General features: G+C 33.1%; 1 protein-coding gene across 16 annotated transcripts in view; it reads left to right on the top strand.

Moving 5' to 3' along the window:
* LOC126916226 (uncharacterized) overlaps positions 1-12,121 on the top strand; it is a 40,564-nt gene extending 28,443 nt beyond the window's left edge. For 15 of the 16 annotated variants that reach the window (XM_050721766.1, XM_050721768.1, XM_050721762.1 and 12 more), the window contains 4 exons: positions 4,311-4,430; positions 6,370-6,641; positions 8,481-8,600; positions 10,344-12,121. In XM_050721766.1, coding sequence (XP_050577723.1) covers positions 4,311-4,430; positions 6,370-6,641; positions 8,481-8,600; positions 10,344-10,557 — 726 coding nt within the window. In that variant the 3' untranslated portion in view covers positions 10,558-12,121. Of the gene's footprint in view, positions 1-4,310; positions 4,431-6,369; positions 6,642-8,480; positions 8,601-9,816 lie in introns of all 16 variants that reach the window. The other variant, XM_050721776.1, reaches the window with a different exon arrangement.
* Positions 12,122-16,264: the final 4,143 nt, after the last annotated feature.

The following is a 16,264-nucleotide window of genomic DNA, read 5'->3' as shown; positions in this document are numbered from 1 at the left end:
TCTCGCTTCACAGCAATTTTAAAAGAACTCGTGTTTTTGCGAATCATTTAGTACCTACTTTACGCTGAAAAATTTTTATCGAGAAGAGGAAGAGAACCTTCGGCCGACGTATTTAGCATTCTCTGATGTAGAATTCGAGCGTAACATCAAAAACGTCGTTCGACAAAGCGTCCATAGATACATCATACATATGTATGTATTTACATATTCGGCACATAGAGATCCAATCGTAAAAGGTTGTTGCCTTCGACTCGGTACATGTTCGCTACTCTCAACCTTGATTTGCGCTCGTCAACGTTTCATGTATATGTATGTACAGACGGTCTGCTTACGTAGAGCCATTTCCATCTTCCAAAAGCGATTCGTACAACTTTTAATAACCAACCATCCACAGTACTTAAGCTTTCAAATTTAATACGCGTAAGTGTTGTATCACGATTGGGGATTAAAACGTATTTATTTGAGAAAGAGGATCTAAACTGACTTTCTAAAGTACAAGATTAAAATTCCACGATTATCGATTCTCTGAAGAATAAAATTGCTTCAGTTTAATTTCACAATTTAGTGATCTTTTATTCAATTAGATAGTGATTTAAGGAGAAAGGCAGAAGTTTTTATTACAGTTTAATCAAAACTAATCTGATCAAAGAGTAAAGTACATAACGTACATTTTCCATTCATTAACCTATTAACTATGGAAAACGAGTTAACTCGTCAATTAAATTGCCATAATTACTTTTACGATATTATATTATATTGTTTAAGTGTCTTATTAAGAGAGACCTGGTTAACAGATTAGTATTTCACTAATTCAGAGGTACTTTGTTTAGTTGTGTTCACGTGTTTCTATCAACGATTTAATTCCTGAACGATCTAATCTGCGAAATATTGTTAGGAAAATTGCAAATAAACCAAAGTCGATCGATCGATGCGTGATAATTCCAATATTTATTGTGTGTCTGGCTTTAATAAAACAAACTTGAGATTAACTGTAAAAATGGCTTGAAATACGATATAAGCATCAAATTGTTCTGGAAAGTGGAAACAGTCGGTATTTAATACACGAATGACATGAGACATTTTTGAAATTTCGCACCAACGCTTGAGTCACTTCAAGTGGTCGTGTGCCTCAGTTAATTGCACTCGAATGTAACAAATATTGTAGCACCTTTAATAACGCTTTTCACTTTCTATTATTTACGTATTGCGGTTTCTGAGTTTCCTACTTCTTCGTTTATTAAAACAAATCTTATTCCATTGTATCGTATCTCCTCTAGGTTTTCTATCGTATCTTTGCGAGTAGGAAAATATAGCAACTATGTTCTATGATGGATCGAATGAAATCGATCGAATATAAGGAAAATGATCTGCTTATGTCCGAGTAACTACCGATATTATATTTTACTATGTTTAATGATTTAGATCCGGTCTATTTGATATGTACGTGTCATTTTGTATCGTATCGTCAACACCATTCTGTTAATGTCCTCTAAATCTAAATGTTAAACAAAAGAAACAGACAATTAAGAAACGATACAGTAGTAACAAGTAGGAATTTTATTAAAAATCGATAGTATATAAAAACGATAGAATTAATAAAACGACACAATAGTTATGAAATTGAATTTCTGCTTATCATACAGCAGGAAGGCAACGCTCACATTACGATTGAACAACATATGTATATGTATATACAGAGTATAATAAAGACGTTATCCGTTGTACTCTTCGCATACGACATACTGCACACGTATTAAAAAAGATGAAGCACAACTTTAGAAAACATCATAAAATCGTATGTGTTGGTAATTTAACGTTTATAGGAAGAATATTGCTTCGGACGAACGATGCCTCTGCTAGATATATCTTGTCTTAAAGTTGCTGGAGTAATAGCTTCCTGACCCAAATCTCAACAAGATCACGAATCTGCTAGAGACAGGAAACCAGTACGTTAGCATCAGGATATAGACGTACTAAATTCGATTGAATGTCCTCGCGTAATCCGTAAAGCCTAATTAAATTCCAATGACGTAAACCGCTGCAAAAGACTGATCACACGAAGCTAGAAAAAACAGGTAAATTCGTTCGTTTCTGACCCACTTACTTTACTCGTATGTACAACTCAATGCACCCATGAATCGTTGACTTCCTATTAAAAGTACGGTAATATGAAATAGAACAAGAATAATGGTATGAAATAAGTAAATCTCGTACAGATTAGCCCAATTACCTGAATTCAAGCAACATAAATTCGAATGTACTGCAAACACATTACTTTAAACAAGAAACAAATACATATATGCATTTAATCTGAAAACCAAATTAAAACGAAGTATATAAGAACTATTAGAAATGTAAATTAGCAATTTGGTATTGTAATTTTATATACAATATTGATTATGAAAACAATCTGCCTATTTTTCGTGTAATATTTAAATCGACAAATATTTTTACTTTAATATGCCAATTATTTCTCCTTTTATTTGCATCGATTTTTTCCTTTTAGTTCATGAATATTGTTTGATCTGCTTGGAATACCAATACGATAATCAGTATGCTTCGATTCGTCACACGTATTACTGCAATCAGTTTGCGTGCAAGCACAAGTTTCGCACATTTAGCAAAGATGTTTCTGCACAACAATAACAACGCAGATGCGAGTAAAAAGCGACACGAATTGACGTGAAAATAGTGCACAGCGAACACTAATGCTTTTACGTTGCGATTATCGTATCACTAGGAAAGCTGCTTGCCCACTTGAAACGCTTACGAAGTTGTTAGGAAAGATACATACATCGTTAAGCTAAGCACGATATTGACATACAGTTGCTCGGATGAAATTTTTACTTATAACGATTTTACAACTAATAGATGATAACTAAAGTAATTTTTGAAATGTTTCATTTAATATTATTATAATGTTATTCGTTAAATATTTCTTATATCATAGGTTAAAAATAATTTTATTAAGCTTATAACCATATAAAATGTTGGCTTTGTGTATTAACGGTATTTAAGATATTTAGCAACGATATCGAAACCAAACCAAATCCATAACGTTGATAAATTTCTTATTCTGTATTCTTATACAAAATGTTAATGATATTGTCCATGAATTATATTTATATTACAAAAAAAGTTCCATAGATATATTCTTACGTCCTGCGAGTGAACCGTTAGCTAATAAAATCCCCTAATTAATATTCTAATTAACCCGCTTCTAAATATAACATGATTAATAAATCGTATTCACTTAATTGAGTTCAAAGACGTAAACTCAATCTTTGTAGTATTTGTCATGGTCATTTTTTTAAATATTGTATTAGTATTACATTACATTATTGAAAAACGCATTGAAAAAGCACATTGAAAAAGCACATTGAAGAACTATTACTACACTTTCATCCGAGGATATGCGTGTATAATGATCGATATAAATAATGGGAAATGATCATTTGTTAATGTGTAAGCAATATTTTACATAACTATAAATTATTTACAATTATAATTACAACTATAATTATTTGTACGATATAAAAGCAGAAAATTTTTTGGACTGTAAAGTCAATATAGGTAATAAATTATGAGTCTTGTACGAAAACGAAAACCTTAAAAAACAGGTATACTCGTGAACTAGAAAGAAGGCAGATATTGCACTAATAGAAATTAGTTTAAAAGTCGATGCATCGCAAAAATGTTGAAATTGTCTAAACATCTTCGTTCAGAAGATACCCACTAAAAATAGCATTATCTAATAAACAATTAATTAATTGTATAAATTAACTTTTATTTAACTACATACCTACGATAGATTCTTATCTATCAGACGTATTAATAAGGTGCACAATTTAATTATGTTCATTGGACAATTATTGCTAAACATTTAACAATACGACACAAAAACGACACCATGAATTGCAAATATGCAGGGCATTAAGGTATACATATGTACGATCGATTTAGTTTTCTATTAAAGCATAGTACTTTAACAATTTATTTTATAATTATTACTATACTTTGCTATTTACGTTTCACAAGAGCCGGATAAAACTATAAAAATACAAAATCATGAACTTGGTTCTAACTAAACTCACTATTACAACTAAGAAAATATACTTTATTAAAGATTCACCGTTTCATATTTTAAGGAAACGGTTTCAGAAAATAAATTCTATTCTTAGTGGGTATACAAATTGTCTGTTCCTGTCTGCCTTGTCGGAAATCACGCTTGAGAAAAATCACATTAAAATGCAATTTGCATTGATATTAGCGGTATCGGTGTGTCCTAATTGCGTCGCCACATTTTCCAGCATCTGCACTGGTCGAGCCATCACGTGGACTCCTTGGATAGCGGAGGTGGTTTGGGCTGGCCAAGAACTTCGAGGCCGCGAGTGAACAGCGCCATCGACGTAGCTGGCTTCCTATCCCAGGTATGTAATCGAATAAAACGAGAAAGCAGCAACTCGACCAATTTCGTCGTGACACCGGGTGAATTAACCGTCCCGCTGATCCACGTCCTTGAAACTTTCGATCGAATCCTAACTTCGTATCAACCTTCCTGTCAATTTGCCGTCACGACAAACAAAGGAGCAACGAATTATCTAGAAAATTAGTGAAAATTCCAGGACATGTCGCGTAATTGCAGTTATGGTTAAAGACTAATTATCCTAACCATTTTTCTTCTCTGAATATTAGAATCGATATTATAAATATAAATTATTTTCTGGTATTTTTTCCAAACGTAGTAAATAACGTAGTAAAATGAATTAAAACGATGTTAAATATACCGAACAAATAATTATATATAAAGTAAATAAACAGTAAATTAAAATTTTAATAACATAGTTATCTTAATCGCATCGTAAAGTACAATTGTGAAACTTATAATAAATATAGATTCAATATAAAGTAACAGATATCGATCGCCAAGCATGATTCTTAGATAGCGATCCTATACGACGCTTCCCTCTTAGCAACTTTTTCACTAACTTAAAAGCTATAAAAATATTACTTCCGACCTTTCGTTTTAATCTCAATGTAGGGAAACATTATAGTTTATTTGTACGTTATAAAATTTTGAAAGTGCCATCCCCGGTGCATCCGGATATTGAAATATGTAACGAACGCGAAAGAGACCGTACAAAATAGACACGTCAAACGTTAAAGTTCAAGGTAGTTGGAGGCAAAGTGTAGTTCACTGGTTGATCAATAAGTTCGTGGTTTACTTGTAAGGAAGTCGTTAAATTCATTTTCTGGTAGCATGGACCACGGCCGGTATTCACGATACACTGTATTTCTTAACGACAAGGTTTTCATATTATACTTGTTAGATCTATACCGATTAATCGTAAGTACACACTTCTGACGTCACTTCTTGCATCGTAGCAAATCGATTTCATCTTACCAAATTAACAACGGGAAAAGATTACCATTTTTACGTATCGCTGAGTATGTATTTTCTTATAAGCTGCAACATCGATCGATAGATGCATAATTTTAGATAAAACGGTGCTAGCGTGAGACGATCTTCGTTGAAAAATGTTTCCTACGTTTAGGATATATTATGTCATCGTGTTGGATATATTATACAGTAATCCTTACAAAAGTATTTATGATATATAAAACCTTTTAAAACATTGTTAACTCTGTAACGAGGCGTGAGAGTAGTAATTATATTGGTGAAATTTTAACTGATTTAATCTAAAAGTTCGTATAGAAGTTATGAGACATTTACTGGAAACATACAGTTGGTGGAAAATTAATATACCGAATTAACGTTAAAGATAACTTCAGTGAATATCGAGACTTGTTAATACAATGAATATTCGACTGTTGAAATACTTCAGTTGATAAGGACTGTTGAATTACTCGTATAACTGTAGTAAATGTTAGAAGGAATTAATTAGTTTTAGGGCGTTGTTCGATGTAGCATCAGTTCCTTCCAGCATACAGTGAAATCCGATAGATCTATAACCCAGAGCAAAATTACTATCCGGCATAATGATTAAAATGGGACAATTTTAATACGAAACGAAGAACGTAAGCGTAAAAGTAGAATATTTAAAATTAATTTAATTTTTGCACATTGTATTCGCACTAATATATTAAAAGACGATTAATTCGATAACACTAACATTAACGAATATATAAAACAACGATCTCTCGAACACACACAATACGTGGTGTCCACATATATTGATAAAAGTTACTGTAAGTGACCTTCGCAAGGATGAAGCACAAAGTATAGCATTTGTCTTCAGGGACAGGAAAATGCATGTAGATCTCCGACGAGTGACGCAAGCGAGAAAGGAAGTTTAGAAACGAGCGGTATTCCCAATCCTCTCTGCAATGCGGTTCCGCTTTTTGCAGGAATTTTTAAGACGGCACGGTTCAACGTCGAAATTGTGCCGGAAGGTTCGCAGTGCAGATAATTTACCACTTGCGTCGACGAATCGACAACAAGATCAACGAAATTCGAAAGAGGAAGGCATCGACGGCGATAAAGAATCCTTCCTGAGATCAACGCTAGAGGAGAAGTGCGAGGATTCGGAATCGAAGAGGCAGAGTAGCCTCGAGAGTTGTCCAAAGGATAATCCAGACGTTTCGTTGCTCGATCCGAATCATCAATTACAGTCTTCGAGGTAATTTCATTCGTAGTAGATACATAAAGGTAATCCTGCGTGGAATTGTTACATTTTTGCATCGTCTTACGAAAGTTCTTAATTGTGACAATTAATAGTAACTTCTTATCGACCTTTCCCGAGCTCTTTAGTTTTTCATATGATGCAGGAATTTTGAATTTTTTAAAAGAGCATCATATACTTTTTGATAATATTCATCTGAAACATTTTTCTGTAGTTTCTGTGTGTTATATTATTCAAGATATCTGGTTAGATCAATATGAGACAGTCTGCATACGGCATTACTATTCTAGCGAAAACAGATTGTTACGTTTCTATCGTAAACGAGAATTGTACACAAGTAAGGAAGTTTACGGATGAATTATGTGTGCATCAAAGTTTGTTTATTATTTCACCTTAACAAACTTTTAAGTAGCAAACTTCAAGTTGGAAATTCATGTTAATGATAATACATTTCCTTTCTTACGCAAATTTACTAAAGTTCACGGTATGAAACATCGTTTTCTCGTTTCTCTTCTTTTCATTGGTCTAGAAGCAGTTGAAAATATTGAATAACCAATGAGGAAGATTTATTCAAAAGCAGACTTTTACTTTCCATTTGTTTGTAACGTTTCACCACCTATCTTCGTCTTATCTTAGTTTGCACCTTATTCCGGACACTGTACGCGAATCAGTTGCGTACGGCTCTGTGTGCGCATTTTTCACGATCATACATGATAATTTTACACGAAGCTGAAACGAACGTCTCGTATCTCTCGTCGCTAAATTGACAACTCCAAAAAGACAATTTTATTATAGTTGTCAGTTACTTTGCGTCGCGAGCATATCTTAAATTCCGCACAGGTGCAAATTCTTTTGAAGTTTGAAATAACACGAAGCATGAAATGTACCGTTCCGTGAAGAAAAAGTGTGCAACACTTAAGAACACTTGTGAATAATTCAAAGATACGTGTCTTTAGGCTGTCCACTTTTCAGAGAGCGGTAAATTGTTGCAATGAATATTAACATTCGTATTTAAGTAATTGGCTTTGCTTATCAATTTTTTACAACAAATATCCAGCACGCAAATGTAAATTCGTTTTACAAGAAACAAGAACCTTCTCTCTTAAAAAAAAAAAGACCCTTTATAAATCTGTTGTCCTGGTCACTCGAAATGTTACAGCATGTCTTTTTTATAGAAGCTTAATTGAAAAATCTCTTATATAAGTATATTAAACCCGAAGAATGATAACACTACGCCGCGTGTATATCCATGATTATTACGTAAACCACCCGAGATCTTTCTTATGCAATTCATTTCACGGTAATAGATTAATATGGTACTGTTGGAATACAGCGTGCATACGTATTGTTTGCGTGTTACATGAGGGTCGACGCTGTTCCGCTTGCGTCGTCTGCTGTAGTAGATTATGAGAGGACATGAAAAAGGTGCAACAGAGATATAAAAAATTCAATAAAAATGATTGTGCGAGAAGGACGGCTTATTGCACTATGACCAATCAGATCTGCGCTTCTTCCACACTTTCAACTTTCCAGCTTTATACAATACATAAAACACGCTAAAACAGAAATAGGAGATGCTGTACAGACTGTCTCAGAACGAGTACCACCGTCATGAAATATTCTTTTATTTCGTTTGTTCTTTAATTAAAACATGTATTTCTCATAGTGCCGTTATTAAATGAAGGTAGAAATTGAGGCAAGGACGAACAAAGTTTGTCAAGGATATTTCTCATTGCCGGAAGTAAGAATGAAAATGAAACGTTAGGAAGTAAGAATGAAAAAAAAGTGACAAACTTCCGAATGAATTATTAAACAAAACTGCCATAAATGTTTCAGGGATTCTCCAATAACGTCTTCATCGTCGTTCGTTGGCCGACGTTTCGGCGGATGGCGAGCTGGCGGAAGTCACGAATATGTCCGGTGTCCTATACGACAACCTGCTTCCATGGATGAGCGGTAAGCAATCTCTTTTATACTTCGCGTTAAATACGTAAAATATTTCACCCGAATAACACCACCCCTTTCGATCGAATCACCGACGTCGAACTGATTCTTGGAATTTGTGAAATTATAATGCAATCCATACGTATGTATAACGTAACTGACATATCTTAGAAGCCAATAATAATGGATAATATGAGAAATGATATCAGTTTTGTAATATAATGAAAGATAAAAAATCGATGCTCGGATCGTTTGTTAAATTTGACGTTCAAGTACAACGAAATCTACCTCTTGTTGTATTAAATGCATTCACGTGTGAACTCATGAGAGACCCACGATATTTTTATCTCCAGTCTGGTACCAACTCACACCACAACGTTAAATATACGTGTCGTGGCAATTGACGTCGCCTCATCCTACAAATATCTTTCACCCTTAAAGACCACCCTCGAAACTTGGTCACACGCCAAGTTAACATTCAGGGTCACATTAAGATATAACATACCGCAGACTATTTATCGTCCGTCAAGCGGCATCGATGAAAAATGTAATTTCGGTAAAGAGATAAGAACTTCGCTAATAAAGATCTATCATTACGAGATCCTATTTACTTGAAAAGATAAGGTGACGCTGTATGAATATTGTAAAAGAATTGATGATAGTTGGACTTTTACGAATTTATGAAAAATTTAGAGGGGCGAGAAAGTAAGAAAATGCACGCAATATGCAAAAATGTATATGGCATATCCAAGCCATAATACTATGAAGCTATTTATGCCAAAAACTTGATGGTTTAACCCTTTGACAATGTAATAAAATAACAAACAATTTAGAATGAACGATTTAAAAGTCCATTATTTATTTATTGATTTCATGTGTTTTTTTCTCTTTTTTTTTTTAACGTATATGTACTTTCAAAATTCTATAGCGAATAAATATTAATATTCAACGACTGGATCGTCTTTCTTGAACAACATTGCGAAAGAGTTAATTTTGATATTGCGCAATAATAATTAGTAATGCAACGTTAAAATCGATACTTAAAGCTACATTTTTCATACGTCCGTAGATTATGTAGTTACATTAACGTAAGCGGTAAAATTAAAGGGTCATTAGATTCTCGCGGAATCCTTTGCTTCAAGTCATTCATAGTAGCCTTGTCAAATATTCTTTTTAATAGATTCTGTTTTTCAAATATTCTCACAAAAAACAAATCTGATGGTTTCAGATCCGGTGATCTCGATGGAAATTGAATACGCCAATCCAATAATTTGGAAACGACATTCGTTTCGTCTAGTTGATAAGTGGACGTCTTCCAGAAGAAATTGAGTACAACTTCGTGATATTCACGCTAAAGGATTTTCTAAACTAATAATTTTTTGGCATAAATAGTTAGAAAGCGTTAGGGAGCATATCGTTCTGTTAAAAAAAAAAGAAAAAAAGACAGTAAATTCGACTTGCGTATGTTCTTTGTACGTCCACCTATAGGAAATCCAATAACACCATTTTTCTTTAAATTACTCCGTTGATTAAGATCGGACATTTACATTATGAAACTTTAAGAATCGAATCGATAAGATAGAAAATTATTTAAAAACGATTTACTCGATCTCAATACAAAATAAGATTACGAGAGTGACGAAACATTATTTTCCCGAATTCTGCTGTTAATTTGTGTTATTTGCGTCGAGCGAAAGGCGACATGTAAATAAATCGTTCGATCGATTAAGTCCACGTATTCGGTAAAATCCGCAGGTGTTTTCGGCGATCTGGCGATGCCGACGCTCGCTTACCCCGTTATCATCATTACCATCGACGTGCCGGGATCGAACGGCACTCAAAGAGCTGCGACTACTCAAGACATACGCCCGAATCAAGCATCGAGGTGCAACACTTTGGTCTGCCTATACTTAGCGTCAGCGAGCCTAGTCCACCAGACGAAAATGACCGAGTGGACGATTATTTGTAGGACTTGCTTGCCGAGGACTTCTTGAAAGAGCTCCTCGTATGATTCTACATGCTGATTGCATTACTTTGTGTGATTTGAAAAATCGAGTCGCGCATCCATTTAGAAAGGTAAACTGAAAGACAAATTTTCAATCGCACAGAAATAATTGTTCGTAATGTTCTTAATGTTCTCAATTGTACGATGTTAATAATGGCTAGAAACGAAATTCTCTTTTATTCGTAATAAGTTCAAATCGGAATCTTTGTAACTACGATTTTAAAAACGTGAAACGAGAGGAGGTAAAATGTACGGCAAATTAAAACGTGTAAAATTAAAATGCTCCAAGCGGAAGCTACGATGAAAAATCGAAAGAGAAAAAGTTTTTTACACGAAAGCTCGAAACAAAGTTGTTGATTACACGACAGTAAACTCGAAATAAAATGTTCCGCTAGGATATTCTATCGATTGCCGCCGATAATATTCAAATCTCGCAGTTTTACATGCAAACTCGAAACGAGATGTTCTACTGCGAAGCGTTATCGATTGCTATCCGTGATACGGATTATGCGGCTTTGCGCACATATCGGAGATAAAATTTCATCATGCACGTATTACCTTTGAATTGCATTCTGGAAAGCAATTTTTAATCTAATTTACATGGATTGAAATTCGCGATATCGGAAATTAAAAAGCTTGAAATTTTAAGGAAATTCAGATTGAGATTCCGTTTTGAATCGACTCGGATACGTGTTGAAAGTAATTACGAACAATGTGGCGAGATGAAGAAAAATTCATCGTACAATATCAATTGCGTAGATGATTAGTCTGCAAGGTTTCGCTTAAAATAAAGAGAGAAACTCTCTCTCTCTCTCTCTCTCTCTCTCTCTCTCTCTCTCTCTCTCTCTCTCTCTTTCTAAATACACATTCTTTGCCCCTAATCATTTTAAATGTTGATTCGTATGCGATAAATCGATATTTATTCCAAGATATCCCGTTCTATGATGTAGTAAATGTTTCATGTGACATATTAATGTGGCCTGCCGGTACGGCATTGTATCTGCCTACTTTCCTTTTCACATACGTCCGTGCGGCCTTGTTAACTGGCAATCGATGTAAAACGATTCACAGCACGGTGCAACGTACCAAAACAGTGTTATTTGCAGACGTCTTTTACGCAAAATTAATATTACGTAATCTATCGATCACAGATATCAAAACATTCAGGCACCGTATAAGAGTCGTATAAACTCGCTATTTTAGAAGATGATGCGTTTTGTTATCTCGTTAACGGGATTTTACCAATTTTTATCATTATTTTACCCTATTATCGTTTGGATTAAACGTGTATCCTAAAAATACATGTGAATGATATGATGAAGATATTAAGTAAAATATGACTGACATCTGAACTGTTTAAGAAAGAAAAATGGTAGGGACAATACGCAAGAGGATATAAAAGAAAATTCAAGATATTAATTATATAGGTATTTTATTACGTTACATTTGATATGAACGGAGGATTATCTAAGAGCGTTTGCAACGTTTCTTCGATTTCTTTACATATTAATTAATAATTAGGAAGAAAGGTAGCGAAAAAGATGGGAATCCGAAAGTCGTAAATTTCCAATTTCGTATATCGATATAATGAAGTTTTACATATCTAAAAACAATTGATATACACGTTCGAATTGAAATTCTCGGAGTAAAATATGTATATCATTGTGATAAAAGTGTAAACGAGATATTTAGAATTATACTCTTGCAATTAATCACGTGCGTCTAACGACAAACATAACACTCTATATTCGAATTCCCGTAGTTTAAGAGAATCTTATTTTTATCAGTGTTCAAAAAAAGAGATCGAGCAGAGTCAATATTACACATCCTATTAGAAAGCATATAATGACCTCAAGTATAACGTTACGTGAACCGTTCGTCCTTCCGTTTAGTAAAACTTAAGCAACGACCTAGCGAAGATACATTTCTGCAGCTCGAATGTTAAATAAATGTGCAAATTCCTAAACTTTCTTTTCCTCTAAATGAATAATTTTTCAACTTAAAATTAATTATTAATAATGCGTGTATTTTACACGCGTACCGATTTACGTTAAAACGAACGTAATGTATAATAAGTATAATTTTTCGAAATAATTCCCATGGACTTCAGGTATCTTTCTTATTCTAACTTGTTCGCTAATCGGACGAATAGGATAAAAACGAAGGGAAAGTTTGAAATTTGCACGATTATTACCAATTATCGAAATCCATTCTTATTCAGCAACGACAGATTGTGAAATATGTGCGACAGATTCAAGTACTTGCCCGTATTATCTTGAACATCGAAAATCAAGAACTTATCCACTAGGCTCGTAGGAAATTTAATTGAGGTATTTTATTGTTTATTACACAAGGTATTTTCGGACCAATCAATATGATAAAAAGGGGGCCATGATTTCTTCAGCCTGACATTCAATTTTTGTAACATTAAAATACTTGTGACTTGTATGCGTAAGGAGAACATTATGTTTGCATATTGTTTAGTATCTTTTCGCGAATTAAAACAAAAAAAATCAGCATTCAAATAAAATTTCGTCTGGAAAGCGGGAAAATCTTCGTTTAAAATGTACGAATCTTATGATCTTGTTTATGTAAGAAGCTTACTTTAGTATACGATAACTTATTCGTTTTAATTATACCGATAGAAAACAATATTGTCAAATTCGGGGACCAATAAATAGTTATAAAGATACAACCACAAAGTTATTAGCATTATTTTTTAATATCTTTTGGTTATTCGCCAATTTTCTTTATATCGCGTTTCATTTGATTTACATATATTAATTTTGTTTATTCGCAATGGAATAAAAAGGTGCATGAATCGTAATAAATTTTTCTTTTAAGATTATACCTAAATACGTCGATATCGATCAGCCACCTTTCTTCTAACCAATCTAATGATGTATCCTTTCTAAATTATTATTTACGATTTGTCGATTAACATTTTCAATTCTAATCTACTCAGAGTAACGCATAATGCCGCTTCAATTCTACTTTTACCCATATATTCAGTAAAATATCATAAATTGTACAGTGTATACATGGTATTATTATTAGTAATAGCGAACATAAACGACCAACCGAATAACAAATTATTTTTAAAGACAAGCAAAGAATTACACATTGTAAAATTCGATTTCTACGATACACGAATATGCGAGATAAAAATAACGGAGTCTGTAAATATAACAAAAATCGTATCTCTGAATCGCCTTTGCCGTAAAACAGCTTTATGTAAGAATAATTTCGTAATTGCTAATATCTTCAAAAATATTCAATCTAATTTATAATTTCGAACCAATGGAAAATATTTCCATGCTAAATAACAAATAACAAAATTTGTTTTAACTCGAATGGCGAATATTTTTCTACTTGCGCTGTTTTCTGTTTCCGCGTCGCGTTTATCGCTGTAATTTCCATTGCGTAATTGTTATTTCGACCATAGAAACATACGATACTGGACGTAGTCGCGCATTATCTATAGTATCCTTAGTTTCTTCGTTGCAAGTTCCCAACTACGAATGCTGTCGCACGTATTAATCGAACTTATACATATTTTGTTTCCACTTGAGAGCGAGCGATCACGCGACCGCTCTCAGAGGGTTGAAACATTCTCAACGCGGTATCCATTTGCGAGAGATACTCTCGAGAGCAGCTCGCTATAGTTTTACTCTCAAATGGACACCTAGCTTTAAGTAGATGACTAATATACAATGTACGTATCTATAGATGACATATTATGGCACCTATGAAAGCAAATCGATAATGTAACCTTAACTCTTCTTACGATCACCACGGTTCTTGTATCTTCTAACTTTCTTCGCTCAATGATCCGACACGAGCACTACTATACTCGTGTACCTTCCTTCGAGAACACCTATGTAAATATTCATAATAACTTAAAGCGTGTTATCACACAATCAGAATCGAAATACGAGCGATTTTTTTAATTTCGTTATATACGAATGAAATCAGGAAATTACGCTTAATTCTTTATTCGATAACAATACAGGGGGGAGGGAAGAGCAAATTGTTTTTTAGTACGATTTTTTCTTTTAGTATCGAAAGAGGAAGAAGTTACGGGCAAATACGAAGCTTGAAAATTATCGAATAAGAAATTAAGCGATAATATGTATAACAAAAGTTTAGAACCAATGACTAATAGTCAACGAAGACTTATATACATATATGTATAATGTATGTATCTATAAATATCTTCTATGATCGTACGTACCTCGTAGTGAAAGATATAATCAATGATCTGATATAAAGGATAATATTATTTTTATTCTTAAATGCACAAGAACGTGCAATCTTTGCGAAAGAATTCTTAAATGCGAATTGTATTATAAGTAAAGCGGGGCTCATGCTGAAATCCACTGTTGATTAGTCTGAGAAGACTGTTTAATTAATTATCTTGTTGATTGCGCAGAAACAACGAACCAGTAATACGGTACATTTCATAAATATGCCGACTACCATAAGAATTAAACGATATAAAGTTCCCATGAAAGATTTCATGTTTATTAGATTGCATACGATTACATTATTTTGATAAAAAGGTACAAAGTATTGTACGTTTCAAGATTGTTGTGAACATAATTCATTTGAAATCGGCATTCACCAAATGAAATGAATTGTCAATTTTGAAAATTCACTAGTTATAAGAAACATGTTACTTATAACGTTTAAAATCAATGTTTTATAGTTTTTATATTTCAGAATTATTTTCCGTTTATGCTAGTTATATATTTGGAAAAATGTCCAAAAATACAACGAAAATATACACCGTGAAATTACCAAGTAAAGATCAATATTAAATATTGTAAATCTCTTTACGTAAGAATCCATGGTACAACCATTGAATTAACTATGAAATCACATAACAGCATGAGACCTGTATCAGACAGAGAAAGAATCAATTACCTCCAATATTTAATAATCATAGCTTTAAACAAAGAGACCAAGTAAGTAAAGAAGAGTTCATATTCTCTTACAAAGGGTCAGTTTTAAGAAATCCCGAATTAAGCAATTTTTGAAAAAAAAAAAAAGAAAAAAATGGTGGCAGACGCGTGTTTTAAAGCGACTGTAGTATCTCTGTATATATATACATATATGTACTTAGATTAGAATTCTGATCATGTTGATCTAAAGCAGATCAATGCTATATTAAACGATCATTTGATCGACGAAGCTTGTACGTGTTGCGTAAGTTTCCTATTTATTATTTGCAAACTCACGTGGGAAAGAGAGGAAATTGTCATGAAAATAGAAGTATTTGCAAAAGTTCATGTCTACGACGATGACCAATATTATCGCCAATAAGATGACGTTGGGAAAATTGAAGTTTATTATATAGTTTAATTGCATGAAAATATATCATGTACTATTTACTACAAGATAGCTGAGCTGCGAAGAATTCGTAAAAATTGAAACTCCTTAATATGTTATTTATAATCACGTAAACATAAGTTTTTAATAAAGTTATTAATATATAAGATTTCCGTTTCTTAGTAGATTAAAAAATAAACTTATGCGATACAATGAATGAAAAACCAAAACGTATGACCCTTTCATATATCTTAATTTCAATTATATTATATTCATTAAATATATATAGGTATAATTTTACTAATAAAACTCCTTGAATAACTATTGAAATATTAAATAT

The sequence above is a fragment of the Bombus affinis genome, chromosome 5, assembly GCF_024516045.1.
Source record: "Bombus affinis isolate iyBomAffi1 chromosome 5, iyBomAffi1.2, whole genome shotgun sequence".
Taxonomy (NCBI): Eukaryota; Metazoa; Arthropoda; class Insecta; order Hymenoptera; family Apidae; genus Bombus; species Bombus affinis.
The sequence above is the reverse complement of the archived record's forward strand: the minus strand, read 5'-3'. Positions and strand labels throughout refer to the sequence as shown.